This window comes from Mesoplodon densirostris, chromosome 15 (assembly GCF_025265405.1).
Source record: "Mesoplodon densirostris isolate mMesDen1 chromosome 15, mMesDen1 primary haplotype, whole genome shotgun sequence".
In the NCBI taxonomy this organism is placed as follows: Eukaryota; Metazoa; Chordata; class Mammalia; order Artiodactyla; family Ziphiidae; genus Mesoplodon; species Mesoplodon densirostris.
Genome location: NC_082675.1, coordinates 70,607,555 through 70,627,182, shown reverse-complemented (window position 1 = coordinate 70,627,182; position 19,628 = coordinate 70,607,555). Strand labels below are relative to the sequence as shown.

The 19,628-nt window shown below is 41.5% G+C and overlaps 1 protein-coding gene across 2 annotated transcripts in view; it reads left to right on the top strand.

Annotated features, from left to right (window-relative positions):
- The window catches only part of MBD2 (methyl-CpG binding domain protein 2), a 63,970-nt gene extending 44,775 nt beyond the window's left edge, over nucleotides 1-19,195 (top strand). Inside the window, exons 4-7 of one of the 2 annotated variants that reach the window (XM_060119085.1) lie at nucleotides 9,191-9,281; nucleotides 10,592-10,769; nucleotides 14,899-15,037; nucleotides 18,950-19,195. In XM_060119085.1, the coding sequence (XP_059975068.1) occupies nucleotides 9,191-9,281; nucleotides 10,592-10,769; nucleotides 14,899-15,025 (396 nt within the window). In that variant the 3' untranslated portion in view covers nucleotides 15,026-15,037; nucleotides 18,950-19,195. Of the gene's footprint in view, nucleotides 1-9,190; nucleotides 9,282-10,591; nucleotides 10,770-14,898; nucleotides 15,038-18,719 lie in introns of both variants that reach the window. The other variant, XM_060119084.1, reaches the window with a different exon arrangement.
- The last annotated feature ends 433 nt before the right edge of the window (nucleotides 19,196-19,628 follow it).

Below are 19,628 nucleotides of genomic sequence, written 5' to 3'. Positions count from 1 at the left end.
CTGAAGAAATTTGGGGCCTTTAGGCTTCAGTTGCTGGTGTTTCTAGTCAGCTGTGGAGTCAATTATTACAGGCTTCTTGGCTTAGGAGCTAATATTCAGCTTGTGGTATTTAAAATGAGCAGTAAGAAATAGAAGTTTGGATATATAGCAGTTTTAGATGAATTTAGTTTCATTATTGAAATCTCAGTGTGTTCTATATAGTCAGTTTGATTTTTCCTAATGGAGATTATAATTTCAAAAGGGAAGGGAAGATGTAATTTAAGACAAGATATGAAAATTATATGAAGATCTAAGTTTTTAAGTTTTTGTATGGCTCAGTTTGGTGGGATGCTTTTTCCCTGGACTTCTAATTTAATATTGGCCAGGCCCTACTGATAGCTACATACTAAGAATTTGTGGAAGTTAAAATGTTCAAGATCAACCCATGGTTCTGTTTTGTTACCATACCTATATTTGAACACCTAAAGTCATTCTGAATGGCGCTGTGTTTTTCTCAGTAGTCAGTGACATCTTTGCACATACATATGGTCTCTGATCCTGTGGTAATAATAGAGAACTCCCTCTAAAATCTGTACACACAGATGCTTTTCAACTTACAGGTTGGGATATAAAATGTCGTGTTTCAGTCATCTGGAACTCCACATCTTCCAACAGAAATATGGTTCTAGTGTCCTAGACCAGCCCATAAAAGACGATTAAATCTAAAGTGTGTCTGAATTACTAAAAATAATTACTGTTTATAACCATGTTTCTATCAGGAAGTGTGTTCAATTTCAACTCTTAAGTTAAGAAGTGTTTCTCCCACTTCTGCTTTATCTTTCTCACCCTCTGGCTGTCTGGCAGTGACGAAAGAGGCACCCAGCTCCAGGCCACTTAGTGTGGTTCTGGTAAGGCCCAGGAATGGAGAGCTGGGATAGAGACTCTTTGAAAGTCGAGAAGGGGGCTGGTGTGGTGATGCATATGCCAGGGGAGGGTCTCCCTTCTGTCTCAGCTGTGAGATCTGGGCCCCTGCCACTGTAAACCTCCTGTCTCCTCTCCCCTTTCTCTTCCTCTGGACCCCTGGTTCTTAGCCAGACCTGATTTTGTCCTCCCGCCCCGACCTCAAATACCTGGGGACATTTGGCAGTGTCCAGAGACATTTTGGCTGTTACAACTGGGGTGGTGCTACTCCTATCTAGTGGGTGTAGACCAAGGATGTCGCTAAACATTGAGAACCAAGAATTATCCAACTTGACACGTCAGTAATGTCAAGATTGAGAAACTCAGCTCTAGGCTCCTGCTACTGGTTTGAGTTTTTTGCCTTCTTGCTTCACTGAGGAACAGAAAGGTCGTTTGTTTCCAGATTCTTTTCTACCTTCTGTTCTTGAAACAAGCTCATAGCCCTTTGAGGTTTCTCTAAGGGCTCTCCTATCATCACAAGATGGAAATAGATGGAGTAAAAATAACAAGAAAATTGCAGTTTCAGGAAATCTTAATGAAAAGCTTCCATGTTATCCACTCACTGTACCTTAAATAGAACAAAATTCTCATCCCTCTTGAGGCTTCCGTCCTTCTTCCGCATTATGATCTCCTCATTCCCTGGGCTTCCCTCCTTCCTACCGTACAGCTCAGTCGCAGAGGCTTTGGCAGGGGGTCCTCTCTCCAGTCCTCCAAATGAGGAGTGACAAGAGGGAAGAGAAATCCTTGGGCTGTTTTGACGCGGAGTGAGGGGAAGCTTCCTTCGTTATTGCATAGATCCGGCCAGAACAATTTTCTGTTGCCCTGCTACTTTGAAGGAATTCACAGAATGAGATCATACCACAGCGCTTCCCTAAGTACTGCTACACGGCACGGGGGTCTCCTGTCTCTGCTGGTCTCTCCTTTCCACCCGGCACGGTAGTTACCATCCCTCTGGCTTCCTGGGCATGTGACCTGAGCACTTCCTTACTAGGGCCCGTGCCTGGTCAAGTGCTGTGCCGTCATCATGAAATAATCTTAATAACGTTCGGAACAAGAGCCTCACATTTTCATTTCGTACTGGGCCTCGCAAACTGTGTAGCTTACCAGAGTTCTCCCAGCCAACCTTGGGCCCAGGAGGGGTGCAGACTGGCTTGGATGAGAAAAGGAAGTGGAAGGGTTTTAAGATACTTAGAGTAGCAAGAAGGCCCCCCGCTGAAAATCTGGGCGGGACTGGCAGACTGGAATGCATGTCTCAGTCTTCCTTTGTAAATATGCACCTTTCCGAGCTGACTCTTTTTGCTGTGTTTATATTTGTTAATTTTAATAAGATGACCAGTTACTTACTAGGTACTATTGTGTGATGAACAGTGTGCTAGACGCCGTGGGTAAAATTAAGTAGTAAACTGATATTTGCTCTCTATGGGTTATCTTCAGGTGTTTATAAAACCTCCTCATGTAGTGTCCATAACCATTTGAGATTGTTTTTATTGTCCCATTCCATAGGGTAGGAAGCTGAAACGGGCTATGTTACTTGTCTAAGTTTATAAAGCTAGTAAATGACAAAGAATGGATTTGAACCTAGGTTGGTCTGACTCTGAAGGCCAGTCGCGTTCAATCAGCTACTCAGAAGTTCAATCTTCCTACTGTCCAGTTGACTCTCAAGTTAAGGTCATGAGTATACATAGGAGGTCAATTTCTTTTAATCAGTGAATTGTTTTAAAACACTACACAGTGCTTTTCAAATGAAATATAATGGTGGATGAAAATGTGTATTTGATCTAGATGCTTTTCCTTGTGTTCATGAGAAATAGGTATTCGCACAAGTAACCTAAAATAGTACTCTTACAGAAAAAACTCAAAAGTCTTCCATTCTATAAGCTTCGTAAATCACTCCATCTCTCCTGTTTTATGAAACATCCATTGGAGCTAACACTCCATTGTTAGCGTGACTTACCTGAAAGAGTTTTCTTGGAGTACGGGTTTCTGTCTTTAATTTTTATCCACCAAATAAAAAATGTCTTGTTCAATGTCATCGATATTTGCGATTAATTCTAAGAAAGCTAATTTGTAGAGAATATATTTTATACCAATTCTTTGGTTTTTATCATGTGAGCTACCCCACATTATGGTTTGGTATCATCTTTTTTTTTAATATTTATTTATTTTGGGGACTTCCCTGGTGGCACAGTGGTTAAGAATCCGTCCTCCAATGCAGGAGACACGGGTTCGAGCCCTGGTCTGGGAAGATCCCACATGCTGTGGAGCAACTGAGCCCGTGCGCCACAATTACTGAGCTTGTGCTCTAGAACTCGTGAGCCACAACTACTGAAGCCTGCATGCCACAACTACTGAGCCTGCGTGCCTAGAGCCCATGCTCCTCAACAAGAGAAGCCACTGCAATGAGAAGCCTGTGCACCACATTGAAGAGTAGCCCCCGCTCACTGCAACTAGAGAAAGCCTGCGTGCAGCAACAAAGACCCAATGCAGCCAAAAATAAATAAATAAATAGATAAATATTTTAAAAAATATTTATCTATTTATTTATTTATTTGGAAGCACTGGGTCTTTGTTGCGGCAGGCAGGCTCCTTAGTTGCGGCTCATCAGCTCCTTAGTTGTGGCATGCGAACTCTTAGTTGTGGCATGCATGTGGGATCTAGTTCCCTGACCAGGGATCGAACCCGGGCCCCCTGCATTGGGAGCGCAGAGTCTTAGTCACTGCACTACTAGGGATGTCCCTTGATATCATCTTGAAACCCTGTGCCAGCTTTTACACGGCCAGGCCTCTTAATTCTACATGAGGAGGAGGCAGGCGTCGGCACCAGTCACCTACAGTGGGCAATTTACACAGCATTACTTAGTTGGTAAATGGATTAAGAGCAACTTGACAGTTTTCTTAGCAGTTACTGATCTTTCATCTGCCTTTGATTTCATGACTACAAGGGTCTCAGGCCTGTTACTTTTAACACAGAGCCATGCATTTAAGTGTTCTTCCAGAGCTTTTACTGTTAAGATCAGGACTGTTTAATCACACTGACCTGAGTTTTAATTCCAGCTGCACCACTGACTAGTTGTGCACCTTTGGTGAGTTACTGTAGGTGGGACCAATGATGTCTTCAAAATGCTGTAGGAAAGACCGAATTACTGTATGTAAAGCCCTGAGCACAGTGCCAGGCTGAAGGAAAGGGTCCAGTGGGTAAGTGGGAGTTGTCATCCTCCTTCTCCTCTTATTCCACCAAGAGAATATGCCTGGGCATAAACAGAACTTTGGGCAAGCCCTTTTTCTGTTTACACCTAAATAATTTGGTATACTCTTAAATATACTTTGACACACGTCCTCCTGCAGTGAAAAATAGAAAGGCACATATCTTCCTCCTGTTCTCTGTGAGGAGAGGATAGCATGATGTGTTTTTTATCTTCTAGTAGAATCAGGAATAACTCGGGGGTCTCGGTGATCAGTGTACACAGCCCTGTGTGTGTACTGCCGTTCTCTCAGCACAGACCAGACCAGCCTTTTTCAAACTGAGATCCCCGGCCTGTATCAGAATCACCTAAGAAACTGGTTAAAAAAATAAAATAAAAGCCAGCTCTCTAACCCCAGACCTACTGAACAGAATCTCTGGGGCTGAGGTCTTAGAACATGCATGTAAAATAAGCCACCGTGGTTATTCTTGTGTATAAAAAACATTTAGAAATACTGGCCCATACTCTCCGTCTCACTCCCCTGCCTTTGCTTAAGCTATTTCCTTGGCTTGGAGTAGTCTTTCCTCTTCTATTCGAATGCTGCCTCTTCCTAAAAGCCCTTCCAGATTATCCCAAATTGAAGTTAATTTTGTATCTTCATTATTGCAATTATTACAGTCTACCTCATAGAGTTTTGCTAGTTTTTCACCAAACAGTAAGCAGCTAGAGGGCAGTGATTGCCTGATTGCCAGTTATCCTAATAACTATCCCTGGTGCCCAGCAAAGTGCTTTGTGTATAATGGGCACTAAAAGAGTATCTGTAATTTGGATTGGTTCTCTACTGCTTTTTTCCAATAAAACCTGTTCTGACTTCCTCCGAAGAGCACAGATCCCTTCAGAGTACATATTATTAAGCTCAGGGTGATGGAGGACAGTCCTAATAAACATGATCAGCCTTGCATCCCAGCACATCAGAATTGGGACGTGTGTTTGTGTATGATACGAGGAATTGTTTGACATCCTCGTTTCTTCCTCATCCTCATCTTTGGATATCATTTGTAAGGCACGTTGAAAGAGTCTGCCGAAGTCCCAGTTATAACACATCATCATGCTTGTCCTCTGGGACTCTAAGATAAAGTACTTGCAGCTGTGCTTCCAATGATGTCATAGAGGTATTTCCTGCATTCATGTGTGGAGCAAAGGTGTAGAGATGAACTCCACTTTCTAGTAAGATGGTTTCTCCAAAGCTGCACTGTCCCTGTCCCTGTCAGTGATATTTTAGGCACTCTTTATGGTTTTGGACAACTTTTAATCCCATCCTGTGCTTCTGTGTCAACTGGCTTGTTGGATAGGGCATTGCCCAGATCGTTGGCAATATAAAGCGATGCACACATGGGAGCTCTCCAGTTCTCTTATATACTGGAGGGTGACAAAGAAAACATGATATTAGAGGAGGGTCTGATTAGTGGGGGTTAGAAAGGGATAGAATAGCTGAGAAGGGAGAGCACATTAGGGAGTTTCTCCAAATATTCGATCCTTAAAAGCGTTACATTGATTATTTGACCTCACCCAAGGCAGCAGGGTTAAGCCGTGAAAACTATTGGATTTGGCAGGTGAAATCAGATTTTCATTGGGTGGATTAGGATTTATGAAAGCAATAGTGTTCATGAAAGTAGGGTGGAGAAGACAGCTGTCCTAGTGGGGGACTCCTTACACATTTAGGGAGATTCATCTTTTCGATATTTCTGTCTTTAGATTTCTAATGGAAATTCAATAAAAAGAACTCCAGATTACCACAGTTAATCACCTAGTAAACACGTGGAATACATAAATGAGTAGATCAGAAATTTTAATTTCAGGCAGAGGAAGACCTCTCCCTTTCGCTGCACCCCTCCAAAGCATTCAGGGCTATAAAGTAACCAGAGATAACGAGAAAGGTCACTGAACTTGGTGAGAGGAGCTGACTAAGTTTTACAGTAAATTTAATGGAAATTCATGGAATAGGGGGTGGGGTAATAAAGTTGAACTGGGCCTGGGAGAATGGAGATAGTGCATGTTGATCATTCCTTGAGCAATTGGCTTGGGGAAAAAAATGGTAATTGTATCAGTGGGATAAAGTTTATGTTTATAAAAAAAAAAAAAAACAGAGCGTACAATTCCAGCACCCCAAGGAATTCCCTTGCGCTAACCCCTTGCAGTGAGACCCTCCCTCCACCCCTAATCCCTGGCAACCGTCCCTATAGTTTTTTCTTTTTTAGGATGTCATATAAATTCAATCATACAATATGTAAAAGACTGGACTCCTTCACTTAGCATAATGCCTGCTCAGTGTAAATTTTAAACATATTTTAAAGTACAAAGAATCCCCCCTCTCCAAAACAAAACAAGTAGGAACCTGAGAAGATGGGTGTAGAGAAAGTGAGTTAGGGACATATTGAAATGTAAACAGACATCTAGCTCATGAAGATGGTTCCGGTCCTCATGGAACCTAGGCAAGCTTGTTAGCTTTGAACGCATGGTGGACAGGATGGAGAGGAGGGCAGTGGTACCCTTGACCAGTTAAATATTTTCTTTTCTCAAACTAGCCTCCTTTCCTGCTCTGAACTTTCCCACTACCTCCCCACTTCTCGGGGGTGGGGGGTAGGGGCAGGGAGAAATACACACATACACACTTATACATTCATAAATACATGTATCTCCATTTTCATGGCATAAGCATTTCATTTATAAAGAGCTCATCAATCTTTCAGTTTCAACTTCACATTTAGTTGAGGGCTATCAGATGACGCGTAGTGGTACCAGGATTTGTAATCTAGAGCTGTACACTTGTTTCTCAATCCAAGATTTATTTTGCAAAATTTTTCTTTCTAAATTTTTTTCCTTCAAATTAATAGGAATTTAAACATTAAAAATTATAGAGGGTAAACAATTTAACTTTTGCTATCTAGAATTGGAATTTTTAGATGTAATTTGTTAGTAATCATCTCTGTACAAGGTTTTCAAACTTGGTTTTTTGCAGTGTTATTTTTACAAATTATATGTATATATAATTTTATTATAAAAGCACTTACTAATCTCATATTCACTGACTCCCTCTGTATGCTTTTTCATTAGGAATTAACTGCACTTTGGTTTTTCTTGTTTTTTTCCTATAGTTGTGATATTCAAAGCATAGATGATTGTTATTTCCCCAAAGAGGAAAAGCAGGCAGGCTTTCTTGGGACATTTATCACATTCATTAATTATTACCTTCACGTAACTATTTTTCCCACGACGGTTGATATATTCATGTCCTCATATGTGTTGACCACATATTCTGCTGCTGATGTAATTTGTGTGGAGATACAAGGAGCTGTTAACCTTATACCAGAGGTCTTCAAAGGACAGTGAAGCAGGTTACTCTTGGTGCTAGCATTGTGGTTATTATGTAATTTAACATACTATTGTTCTGCCATAAATAGAATTATTTTACTGTATCTTTTCATTTGTCTGGAAGGCGATTATTTGATACTTTTCATATATCCTGAAGTTAGAATGTAAGCCTGAAAAGCCCTCAGAGTGGTCAAAATTTGTTAAAAGTAAATGTAATGAACCTTATTCCTACTCTGTGACAGGTGTTTACATATATTGCTTTATTTAATCTCCACAGTAATCTTATGTGATAGTCATTGCTGCCACATTTTACAGAAGAGGAAATTGAAACTCTGGAGGTTATAGAACTCGTCCAGGGTCATACATCTATAGCTGGGCTCTCAACTTGGGTTTGTGTGTCCCTCAAGATCCTGATTCTGAGTCCATTTACTCCCACATTCAGTCATTCACACAAATATTTTTTTCAGTATTTACCACGTGACAGGCCCTGGGTATCCAGGGTTAAAGACAGATATATCGAGTCCTGAGGAATTCCTTTATCTGTTTTTTGGGCTGTAGTAAATATGAAACAGACTAGAAAAGAGATGAGGCTTAAGGACAAAGACACTGTCTATCTTATCTACTGTTGCATCCACAGGACAAGCACAGCACATAGTAGGAGCTCAATAAATACATGTCGAATGGATGAATGATATTAGTGAGAAGTAATAGCCAAGTAGGAGAGAGAACTAAGTGTAGGAAGGGTATAAAATCAAACAGAACTGTCCTGGACCATTTAGTGTTTGAATAAGCAATTGCGTACCTCACTAGCCCCAGAGGGTGTGAAGAGACTTCAGTGTGCTCACTGGTGTCAGAAGGGTGACCTGGGGCCCCCGAGTGGCTAAGGCAACCCAGGCTCTGTGCAACAGGAAGAGAGTCACTCATGAACATTACATCCTGTTTAAAAAGCAATGAAGTATGTAAGACATTTTAGGAAAGTTTCCATTAAAAAATGGCCCTTCTCCCCTTAAAGTATGCTAAAGGGCTAAACTTCAGTGTCTTGGAAAAATCACATAGGTGGAGGAGTTATTTCCCAGACAATATTGGATTAAGAGGTATTACAGGGCCTCCCTGGTGGCGCAGTGGTTAAGAGTCCGCCTGCCGATGCAGGGGATACGGGTTCGTGCCCCGGTCTGGGAGGATCCCATATGCCGCGGAGCGGCTGGGCCCGTGAGCCATGGCCGCTGGGCCTGCGCATCCGGAGCCTGTGCTCCGCAACGGGAGAGGCCACAACAGTGAGAGGCCCGCATACCGCAAAAAAAAAAAAAAAAAAAAGAGGTATTACATAATATAGTTTTTCTCTTTCCTGGTAAATTATAACATTAAATTTTCATGCCAAATGAATCTTTAAAAAATTCAAGTTATACTCTTTGGAAGATACCTTAAAAAGGACTATATATAGTACATAGCACATAACAATCTATTGTATGTAACAAGTGAATAGGTTGCATAGAATAACAAAAGTTTTTGAGTAATATAACTTGAAAGAATTATGATGTGTTGAAGTCACGTTTGGAATATCATTTAGCTTTTTGTAAGGAAAAAGTGGGGAAATTAGGAAACTACTGAAATGATTTCAATTTCATTATTCAACAGCATCGATGCGCTACTTTCTTGTCCCAAGAATGTATCTATTAACAGTGATGTTTTGCCTTACAGCTTTTCTGGGAGAAGAGGCTACAAGGACTTAGTGCATCAGATGTAACTGAACAAATTATAAAAACCATGGAACTACCTAAAGGTCTTCAAGGTATTATCCAAGTTCAGTTGAGCAGTACCTACTATGTGCCAGGCTCTGTGTTAGGTGCAGTGGAGTCAGACATGATTGAGACAAGTCTTTGCTTTGGGGACTGTATGCCTTGCTGGATGAGGTACCTCTTGGGTTTTAGTAAACCCAGAGGAAATGTACCTGAAAAGCTTGTACGTTGCAGGGATGCGTCAGGGCAGTGTCTTACTTAAGATTTTTTTCTGCGTGTACATTTTGGCTTTAGATTAGTTAGGTTCGTCATGTAAATTAACCCATGTTCTGCTTTTAGAACCAAATGCAGCTGAATGACAGAATGTCCCAAGCTTCCTGCTCAAAGCAGCATCTGGCCCCAGCGCATGCTCTTTCTCTCCTCCTCTTATCAGAAGAGCAGCCAACAGCTCTCCTTCTGCCTCTCCCTCCCCAAACTGCTGCTGCAAGTAGCAGTGGGAGCAGATGCCCGTTGGTCCAGTGACAGGAGGGAGTGGGATCTGGGGTGGAGAGCTCAGCTGCTGGTGTGCTTGTCATATCATATGTTAATTCCAACTTCTAGAGAAGCATTATTTTTCAAGTATTAGAACTTTGGCTTCTAAAACTTGATACACTGTGGATTGCTCAAAAATCCTCATAGTTCATGGTTAGAATATTGTCTCATCCCTCTATGCTCTTGGAAATTATTGCTTTAACTGGTTTAACAAGTTTAGGACTTTAAGCAATGCACTTAAATGTAGCCATGGTTCCAGTCTCCTACATGTAGTCAAGGTGTGCAATTATTACTTCTGTTAATTTGGATATTTTGTTAGGTATTTGAGAAAGCTGTTAAAGGTACAGGTACAGCATACTTGCATTGGCTTTTCCTTTGAAATCCCTACACAAAAAAGATAAGTTTTGAGATATGGCTAGAAATGAATGTTAAACAGCTACAGGGGAAACTATTCCAGGATCCTAGGGACACATTAATAGGGATACTGGAGTGTAATATGACCTTAGAAGGGACTTAGATCATTAAAATAATTGAACTTGCTTGTGGAAATGTAGCCAACTTTTAAAAAGTTTAATACTTTGGAAAATGTATTTTTAAGTTATGTTAAAATTTTATTGTAATACTCAGGTATTTTGTTACTGTTTCTTTAATGTTAATTCTTTGGTGTATAATAACTAAATAGATATGCTATTATCCTTTGCTGCTTTGGCTTGTGTCAGTTTTAAATAGCTGATCCCAAATGAATATAAAGATATCCGTTGTTTTAGGTTACATAAGGTTTGCTCAGCACATCTAGAAATTTCCTTTAACTCATATATGTTTCTAATTGCAGGAGTTGGTCCAGGTAGTAATGATGAGACCCTTTTATCTGCTGTTGCCAGTGCTTTGCACACAAGCTCTGCACCGATCACAGGGCAAGTCTCCGCTGCTGTGGAAAAGAACCCCGCTGTTTGGCTTAACACATCTCAACCCCTCTGCAAGGCTTTCATTGTCACAGATGAAGACATTAGGTAAGGCAGCTTAACATGACTTCAAAAGCTTGTCTTTTACACTTGTTACATTTTATACTGCCTATTAGGTTCCGTGGCACATCTAGTAAGTGATGAATCAATCAGAAAGTTATACTTTTTTTTTTTACAGAGCTTTTGTGAAACTAATGAAAGGTGATAGAGAACATTTAAAACAAATACATGCTTGAAAAAGGTAGCAGTGCTGTGTATAAGGCATATCATCACGATGATGTCCAAAGGACAGATCAGTTGTACTCTCTCCACATCATTTTTGCAATGTCTTATGAAATCTGGGGTTCTGCCTTTCTGCTCTAAGAACCCCTTCATTCAGTTATGCCTTTTGTGATTGCTGACTGCATTGGTTTGTCTGCAGTAGCAGATCACTGCCGTGCTACTTTTAAGTTCAGTTGTGTTTTCAAAATTCAGTTTACTTATCTTGATTATATTTACCTCACTTAAGCTCAATTTAGAGATTTATTTATCTCTACTTCAACCTGTTTCAAGTAAAGATTTAAGGTGGCTCCAAAGAGACACACACACGCACAGACACACACACACACACACACACACACAGACACACACAGTGAAGCCAGATAAGAAGCAAATGAGAAGAAAGACAAAAGCAAAGCGTAAAGCAATAAAACAGAGCCAGGAATGAGGAGCGGACACAAGGTGCATCTTTTAACATCTTTTACTCTTTCTAAGGCTGGGTCACAAATTAGGTTTTTAGCAGCAAATTTTGAAAGGAAGACATATAGCTCAGATTGATAATGCCCAAGGAGTATAAGCAAACCATTGCTTAGGAGAAACAAAACTATTCCAGATATTTAAGACCACAAAGAAATTCTTATATGGGATTTATGAACTTCAGTATTATTACTCTAGAATGATTGTATAGTATACTGTATTTTCTTTAAATATAGGGCAGTGTGTACACTTCACTATTTCTATCCTCTGAATATAAACCAGAAAGCTTTACTGGAGAATTATTCCTAGACCCCAAACCGGAAGAAGACGCTTTGGAATTTAAAAATATGTATTATATTTGTATTTTTTTTCTAAATCCATGAAAGTTGGCATGAGAATGTTTTTAAATGCCTGAGTCTAGCTAGGTTTATAATTGGAAAGCCTTTCCTGGGTTTTAAAGTAGTTTCTTTTGCAAAGATGTAGAATGGTTCAAAGTTGCATTCAGATGCCTTCATTACATAGAATTTACAATCAGTGTTATTTTTTAAGAAAAACATAAATGTAAAATCAAGGAAGGGAATCAACTTGCTCTTTGGGCAGTTCTTACCTTTGAGGAAGGAAATTACTCAGGAGACAAATTCCTGTCTGTCTTGGAATGAGTACCCAGTTAATCAGCAGGGATTCCGCTAGGTCATTATGGGGGTTGACTGAGGTTCTCTGAGTGATGTCATGGGAATGCTGACGGCTTCAACACCAGATCTTTTGACAGTGGAGGAAGCTGTCTCAAAGCCAGATGTGCATGCTTTCCTTTTAGGGGAAACTTGTCTAACAAGTTGTCCATTTGATTTCATTGTCATCACAGAAATTATTAAGCAAACATTTCTTGTTGAATTAGTACAGGTTCAAAACACATGACTGCAAATGGAATTGTTAGCCTTTCTCCAATTGGGTAGCCAATAATCTGTTTGTATTAAACCTTCAACTAAGAATCTCAACATTAAGCATATATATTTTCATCAGTCTTGATACTGTTTTCACCCACGGGTATATTTGTTTTCTAATACTGAGTAACAAGTTCTCACAAACCTCACAGCTTAAAACAATACCTATATATAGCTCTCAGTTCAGTAGGTCAGAAGTCCGGGACAGGCATGACTGGATTCCCTTCCTGGGGTCTTACAAAGCTGAAATCAAAGTGTCGGTAGAACTGCAGGCCTTCTGGAGCTTGGGCTCCTCCTTAAGTTTGTTGCAGAATTCATTTCTTTGTACTTGTAAGAATGAGGCCCCTGTTCTCTTGTTGGCTGTGGGATGAGGCCATTCGCAGCAGTTAAAGGCTGCCAGCATTTCCTTGCTCCATGGCTCCCTTCATATCCCCTCTCCTGCTTCTTTCTGGAAGGGCCCAGCCCCTTTTAAAGCCGCCTCTTATTAGATCAGGCCCTCTATGATAATCCCTTTTGATTAACTAAAGGCCAGTTATTAGTAACCTAATCATAGAAGGATAGCTCAGTCATATTCATAAGTTCTGCCTGCCCTCAGGGGAGAGAATTTTACTAGGCATCTAAGCAGGGGCAGGTGGGGACATCTTCGGGACTGTGTTAGAATTCTGCCTACCACATCCAGCAGATGCTTTAATTTCAGTTTTCATAAATGTGGGAAGCAGTGCTCAAGACAAAAGAGAAACAGTGGCCAATGTCAAGAATTTCAGATATACTTCTCTAGCCAAAAGCACCATTCCTTCCATTTTCTTTGTCTTCCTGATGGGGTGACTTCAGGGCAGTTGGCAGACTCTCATACTCTGTTACTAGGCATGAGAGACTGCCATGAGACGGATACGCCATTTATCATAAAGCCGGAGTCACTGAGCCAGTGGCAGGGCTAACTGTATAAGAAATAAACATTGCGTTCTTCATGACTGCTCCACTGCATGAAAATCGGTTGAACTTCAGTTTCTGTTAATATGATCGAGGCTACAGAGCTCGATTAATTCAGTGACAGATCCCCTCTTTTTGAAAATTCATTTAAAATGTATAAGTCCAAACCTTTTATCTCTTTGTGCTGTTTTTAGAGTTTAGTAAAGATGACGTCTAAAGTTTCTGTGTTTACACAGTATGTGTTAATTTTACTGCCTTGGACATGGTCTCATGAGATAGAGAGACGTGGGGACTAGACTGCAGTAAACACGACTTTACAACTGGTTGAGTGCCCAAGGGGTGAATACTCAGGGCATCTTAGTGGAGCCTTCTGGAACATTGCTCCTCTACCCTTCTGCTTTCCCAGGTTTGGGGCATTGTTACAATTTGTCTTCCTCACCTAATGATGGAGAAAATCACTTCTTTCAGTAGAGCCATCAGTATTCCTTGTTGCATCTCTTATTTGTCCCAGGGCTGCTCCGTCTCCCATTGTGTATCCATCCTAACCACCTTTCCTTTGGTCTCAGGAGGTGACTCGTCCTGTTCTCTAATCAAGGCTCATCGTCCCAGCTGGGCCTTTGCCTCTCTCCCTTTCTTGCTTTTTTCTAAGTCTTTTACTTAGCCAGTCTTGTCCCTTCCCTGTGTCTTCAACCATTGCCTCTCCACTGGGTTCTGGAGGCGAATTTCTATTTACCATCTTCATTTGCTAGAACTGTTTTAGGAATCCCTCTCTTGCCCTGTCAAGGAGCTAGTCTCCGTTTTTTCCTGCTTTTTTAAGATGAATTGTATACCAATAGCCTTTCTTCCTGTGCTTTGTTTTTCACCTAATGGTTCTGAACTTTTTTATGACTCGGTGTTATTAACTCTCACTTTTGAGGTTCCTTTAGAGTCCCCAAGACACAGGGAAACTTGTGGCATATTCTTAACCTACGCAGCTCATCTCAGTTCAGGAGTCTTTTCATTCCCTGTCCTTGGTGTACAGGATCACGTGGCCTTGGTTCCTTCCTGACGCCCTGCTCCCAGAAGGCCGGGGAACCCGGGGAGAACTCCAACTACCTTTCCCCTGACGCAGCAGAGAGCGGCAGCGAGATCCCAGCCCATCATGCCTCCACCTCCTCCGTCTTTCTCAGTGCTTCACTGAGCAAGTCTCTTCTCCTTCTTTATTTTCTGTATTCCTTCCCTGCTTTTAAATTACTTCTAATTATCCTTTATAGGAATAACCCTGAATCTTCACATATTTGAAGTTTGTGAAGTTGTAGAAAAGGTCACAGAAATAAATCTACTCCTGCCGGAATTCTCTGTGAGATGAGGGCTATCTGCCTGTCTGAATGTCCCTCTTTTTGACAGAGTTCATTCCCCATGTGACTTGGTTTTGTGAAGGTAGAAGCAACTTTTGCAAAGTCTAAGGAGAAGGAAATGTATGTTTCTCAGGAATTTTCATGACTTTGAAGTAAAGCTAAACCATTTCGGCAGCTTCATTGTTCCAGTACTGGCCAAATTATTTAGTATCTTTTTACTCTGTTTTTAAAAAGGAAACAGGAAGAGCGAGTACAACAAGTGCGTAAGAAATTGGAAGAAGCATTGATGGCAGACATCTTGTCACGGGCTGCTGATACGGAGGAGATGGACATTGAAATGGACAGTGGAGATGAAGCCTAAGATTAGCATCAGGTAAAGCAACACCAGAGAGACGTGGAACTTAAGGTCTTTTATTTCCTTGCTTTTGCCCTTGTAGCCTGATTCAGCAGTGCCTACAAAGCCTTCTCCTTTGCAAATCTTGTGCGTGTGCTGTTGTTTGGCCCCCTCTGTATTTAAGGACCATATAAGCATGCATCCTTTTGTTCTCATTACGTGAAGATGTTCACACCCCTGCAGCCACTTGCAAGGGATCTGGTCTCCAAGGTGTCACTAGAGAAAAGCAGAAGCAGGAGGAAAGGACTCTGCCAGGGAGGGAGAAGCAGCTGCAGGAGATGAAGGCACCATCACCTCTACCACAGTAGCTCTCTGGGGTCTGTTGTCCCCTCTGTAAAATTATGGTCACAAAGTAGGCAAAGATCCCTCCTTTTTTCCCTCCGTTTCTGTTTTCTCTAGCACAGACGTGGAGCAGGGAGAATGAGAGGACGTTTTAAAGTATGATAATTTACCTTAAAAAATACAAATCATGACCCTGTCCTGAACTCACATAGGAGTCTCACAGTCTCTGTTCCACCGGGTACATATTCTCTTCAGATGATCACACTCCAACCTCCGAGGGTTTATGTGGCAGCTTGCTTCCCAACTTCTCTCCGGCTTCCTTTTGGGGGCCATGTCTTTCTGCCACCCCCAAGCCAATTATTTATTTGCATCCTCTGCAGGCAAAACTGAGCAGTGGGTGGTGGTGTTGGGAGGGAAGGAGAAAGGGAGGGGCTGAGAAGAGCGAGCGGAGCGAGTGGGAGTCTAACCGCGTGGCGCCCTTCGAGCCCGTCTCCGCCCCTCACACCTGGTCCTCATAGTCGGTCCTGCATTTAGTGCTGGGTCCTGGGGACGTCCCCGCGCTCACAGAGCTTACCATACAGTTGTATGAAACAAATGCTCACATAGCTGTATGATCACCAACTGTGATCAGTGCGATAAAGGAGAAATGAAGGTGCTGGGAGAGCCGCCGGCAGGGGAGCTAATGCGATGTGAGGGCCGACAAGACTCTGGGGACGTGGCATTAACAGTGAGCCTGAAAGGCGGGTAGGAGTGAGCAGGAGAAGTTAGGGGAAACGTGTTCTCCTCCAAAGAAATAGCAGAGACAGCTCAGTTCCTTTAAGGACCGAAGGAAAGGTCACTATGGTTGGAACGTAGGAAGTCTGAGGAGGGTCGGAAAGTGTGGAGATGAATCAAACCATGGTGAGCCTTGTGGATTCTTGTTAAGGATTTTGAGCTTTATTGTTAAAACCACTGGGAATCCACTGAAGGCTGCGTAAAGTGATTAGATGTGCTTATTTATAAGATCCCTACGGCTGCTGCATGAAAAAGGATGTCCTTTCTAAGGAAAGCTTAGAAGCAGGGAGACCAGTTAGGAGGCCGCCGTAGTCCCGCAAGAGGTGATGGTGGCTTCACGAGGGTCTCGGCAGCAGATGTGGAGAAAAAGAGGAAAAGGCCAATTTGAGATGTATTTGGAGGTAGAATCGACTTGACTGGGTGACTGACTGTTAGTGAGGGTGAGAGAGTGGGGTGAATGACTCCAGGTGTTTAACTGGAGCCACTGGATGGATGGGGAGGGGTCCTGTTCAGAGGGTCCTACTGAGGGTGTTGCATGCAGGGGGATGAATTCATTGTTAACACGATCTTTCCTTCCCATCAGTGCTTTGTCTTAATTCAGGGAGTGGCCCATGCCACAGTGACACAGATCAGGTGATAATCACAGTGTCTTCCATTTACATAGTCAGGGACAGCAGCAACATTTCGGTCACACAGTTTCCTGACCACGCAGAACCTTTTAAATCGAGTTCAGTGCTATTTTAAGTGGTTTTGTTTTGTTTTCCATATTGAGGACAGGAAGATGCCGTGTTGACACTGAATCTTGTTTTCCACTCCGATCAGGATGTGTTTTATGGACTTTGATGAGCGTACTTAATGTGTGTAAAGTCTCTCAGAGGCAAGTCTGCAGCGTGTTTCTTTTCTCCAGAGACTTCAGTGCAGTGTGGGAATCTGGACCATTGCGCCTGCACCACATCAGAACTGACTCTGGGAAAGCCCTCTTCTTCTCCAGAGCTTTTTGTTGTTTTTCAGACTTTTCCCCTGAAAACAATTTAGAATAATCAGGGGTCATGTAGTTGAGGTTTTACGAGACCCTCACTTGCTTTGCAGATTACTTTGCAGGTTGACGTCAGGGCAGCACCCTAATCTATGTAAGTGAGCCTGTGGTTAATGCACGAACAAACTAAAGTTGAGGGATTAAAGTTTTAATATGTACTTAAAGAGTAGCCATCACTTTGGCATGGTGCTAGGGAGAGATCTGCATTACGTGTATCATATTCTAAACTTGAGAATGGTATTATTAGACCAGGCCATTAGACTTGTAGGTTGTGGAAGATTTAGATGTACTTCTTAATTATCAAAATTAAATTTACCTAAATCACTAATTTAGCCCCACGTACACCTGAAGTGTTTAATAAACCAGAGCACTGCCACAAGACTTAATTAGGTGTTTATAATAACCTGTGGGATAGGTAGGACTTGGCTTGACTAAAGATGGGACATGGCCAAGTTCACACGGCTGCTAAGAGATGGAACCTGTAACGTGCGGTTCTGTTTAGGTCTGTTCACCGCATTATGACATGGATGCTCTTTCTGATGGTCCTTATTAGCAAAACGGACCTTAATTTGTATGTATATATATATTTGGCAGGCGCAGAGTTTAGGAAGCTGTCAGCGGAGGTGTAACTCCAAGTTTCGTGCAGTCGCAAGGAGAGATTTCAGCTCTTCTTCCTTAGTCACACGGCCCCTGGGGCTCAGTTATGGTTTCAGCCCACCTCTGCATGTGTCCCTTCCGCCAGAATCTGCTCCAGAGATTGCCGGAACACATGAGCCCGTCGGGGAGGACGGAGCTGAGGCTGTTATTGGTCGGGGCAAGCAGGCATGTGTGTGTGCGTGCATGCATGTGCGCGTGTGTGCGTGCGCCCGTGTGTGTGTCTGTGTGTACACACACACCATCAATAGCAGGTTGAGGTTTGCTATGTTACTTAAGATTTTACACTCAAGAGGAGTGCCCAGGTTATCAAACATTTTAGGAGTGACTGCAAGAAGAAGATAACTATTAGAACAAAAGTGTTAAAGCATTTAGCTACAAATGAGCTAGAGTATCAAATACATATGTAGTTGAATTGGCAGTTGCACAGTACCATTTCACCCAAGTTAAGCAGTAATAAAACTTCAGTACATTTCTATCATCCGTAAAGTCTGAGAAGTAAAATAAATTATTGTGAAATAAAATAAATCATTGTTAGAAATTTTCCTAAATTTTCTCAAGGTATGTTTGGATTTGGCTATGTCTATTATGTTTTCTTCATTTGTATGCCCTGTGATTTCTCTTTTTATGCTGATTTAATTAATGATAGAAAATATTTTCATAAGCATACAAAGGGGTACATATGATTTATTTGAAAATGAAGTGAGTATTAAGGGTTATTTTCAAAATAAAACACTTAAAACAATGAAGGGAAATGTTGAGTACTTTTTATGTACAAAGTGCTGTAACTAAATGCTGTCAGGCTCTAAAAATCCTATTCTAAGTGAAATTTGGCCTCTAACTGCTTTTCCAGGTTTTGCTGACCTCACCTGAGAAATCACTGAATCACTTAAGTTTGTTTGTTTTTTCTTACAGGTAACTTTTGACCGACTTTCCCCAAGAGAAAATTCCTAGAATTGAACAAAAACGTTTCCACTGGGTTTTGCCTGTAAGAAAAAAATGCACCCAAGCACATAGAGCTTTTTAATAGCACTAACCAATGCCTTTTTAGATGTATTTTTGATGTATATATCTATTATTCAAAAATGATGTTTATTTTGAGTCCCAGGACTTAAAATTAGCCTTTTGTAATATCTGTCAAGCAGGACCCTGAAGATGAAGCTGAGCTTTTCATGCCAGGTGCAATCTACTGGAAATGTAGCACTTAACGTGAAATATTCGTCTCCCCCCGCAATTTTAATATGAACGGATCAGGAGTACCAAATAAATTTCCCAATGAAAGCTTATTGTGACTTCACTGTATATAAACAGATTTTTATACTTTATTGAAAGAGGACACCTGTACATTCTTCCATCATCACTGTAAAGACAAATAAATGATTCTATTCACAGACTGATTGGAATTCTTTCTGTTAAGGAGCACACAATACATAGCCCCTCCTTAGGATTCCTGGTTCACATTCAACTGTGATCCCTGGGACTTAGGTTTGAGATGGAGGTAGTAGCCAATAGTTCATCCATTTGCAGTATGCCTCTGGATATCATGAGAATTGCGCTGCTTTCACCAGAATTATAAGTTGTTGTGTAGCATGGGTGATTTTTTCTCCCTTGCCTGTAACGAGTACTTTGGTTAGTTCTATAAAAATAAGGCATTTTCTTCCCTTGGGCATGAGTTAGGTACACAGGTGTGCTTCAGATGTTACTGGAAGTCCATGTCTGTTTTTCTAGAACATTTTATATTTTCCAGTGTCTACTGGCTTACAGAGTTAACAGGTGCAGGTCAGACCCTTTGCCACAAAGAGAGGCATTTTTCTGGGCAGAGTT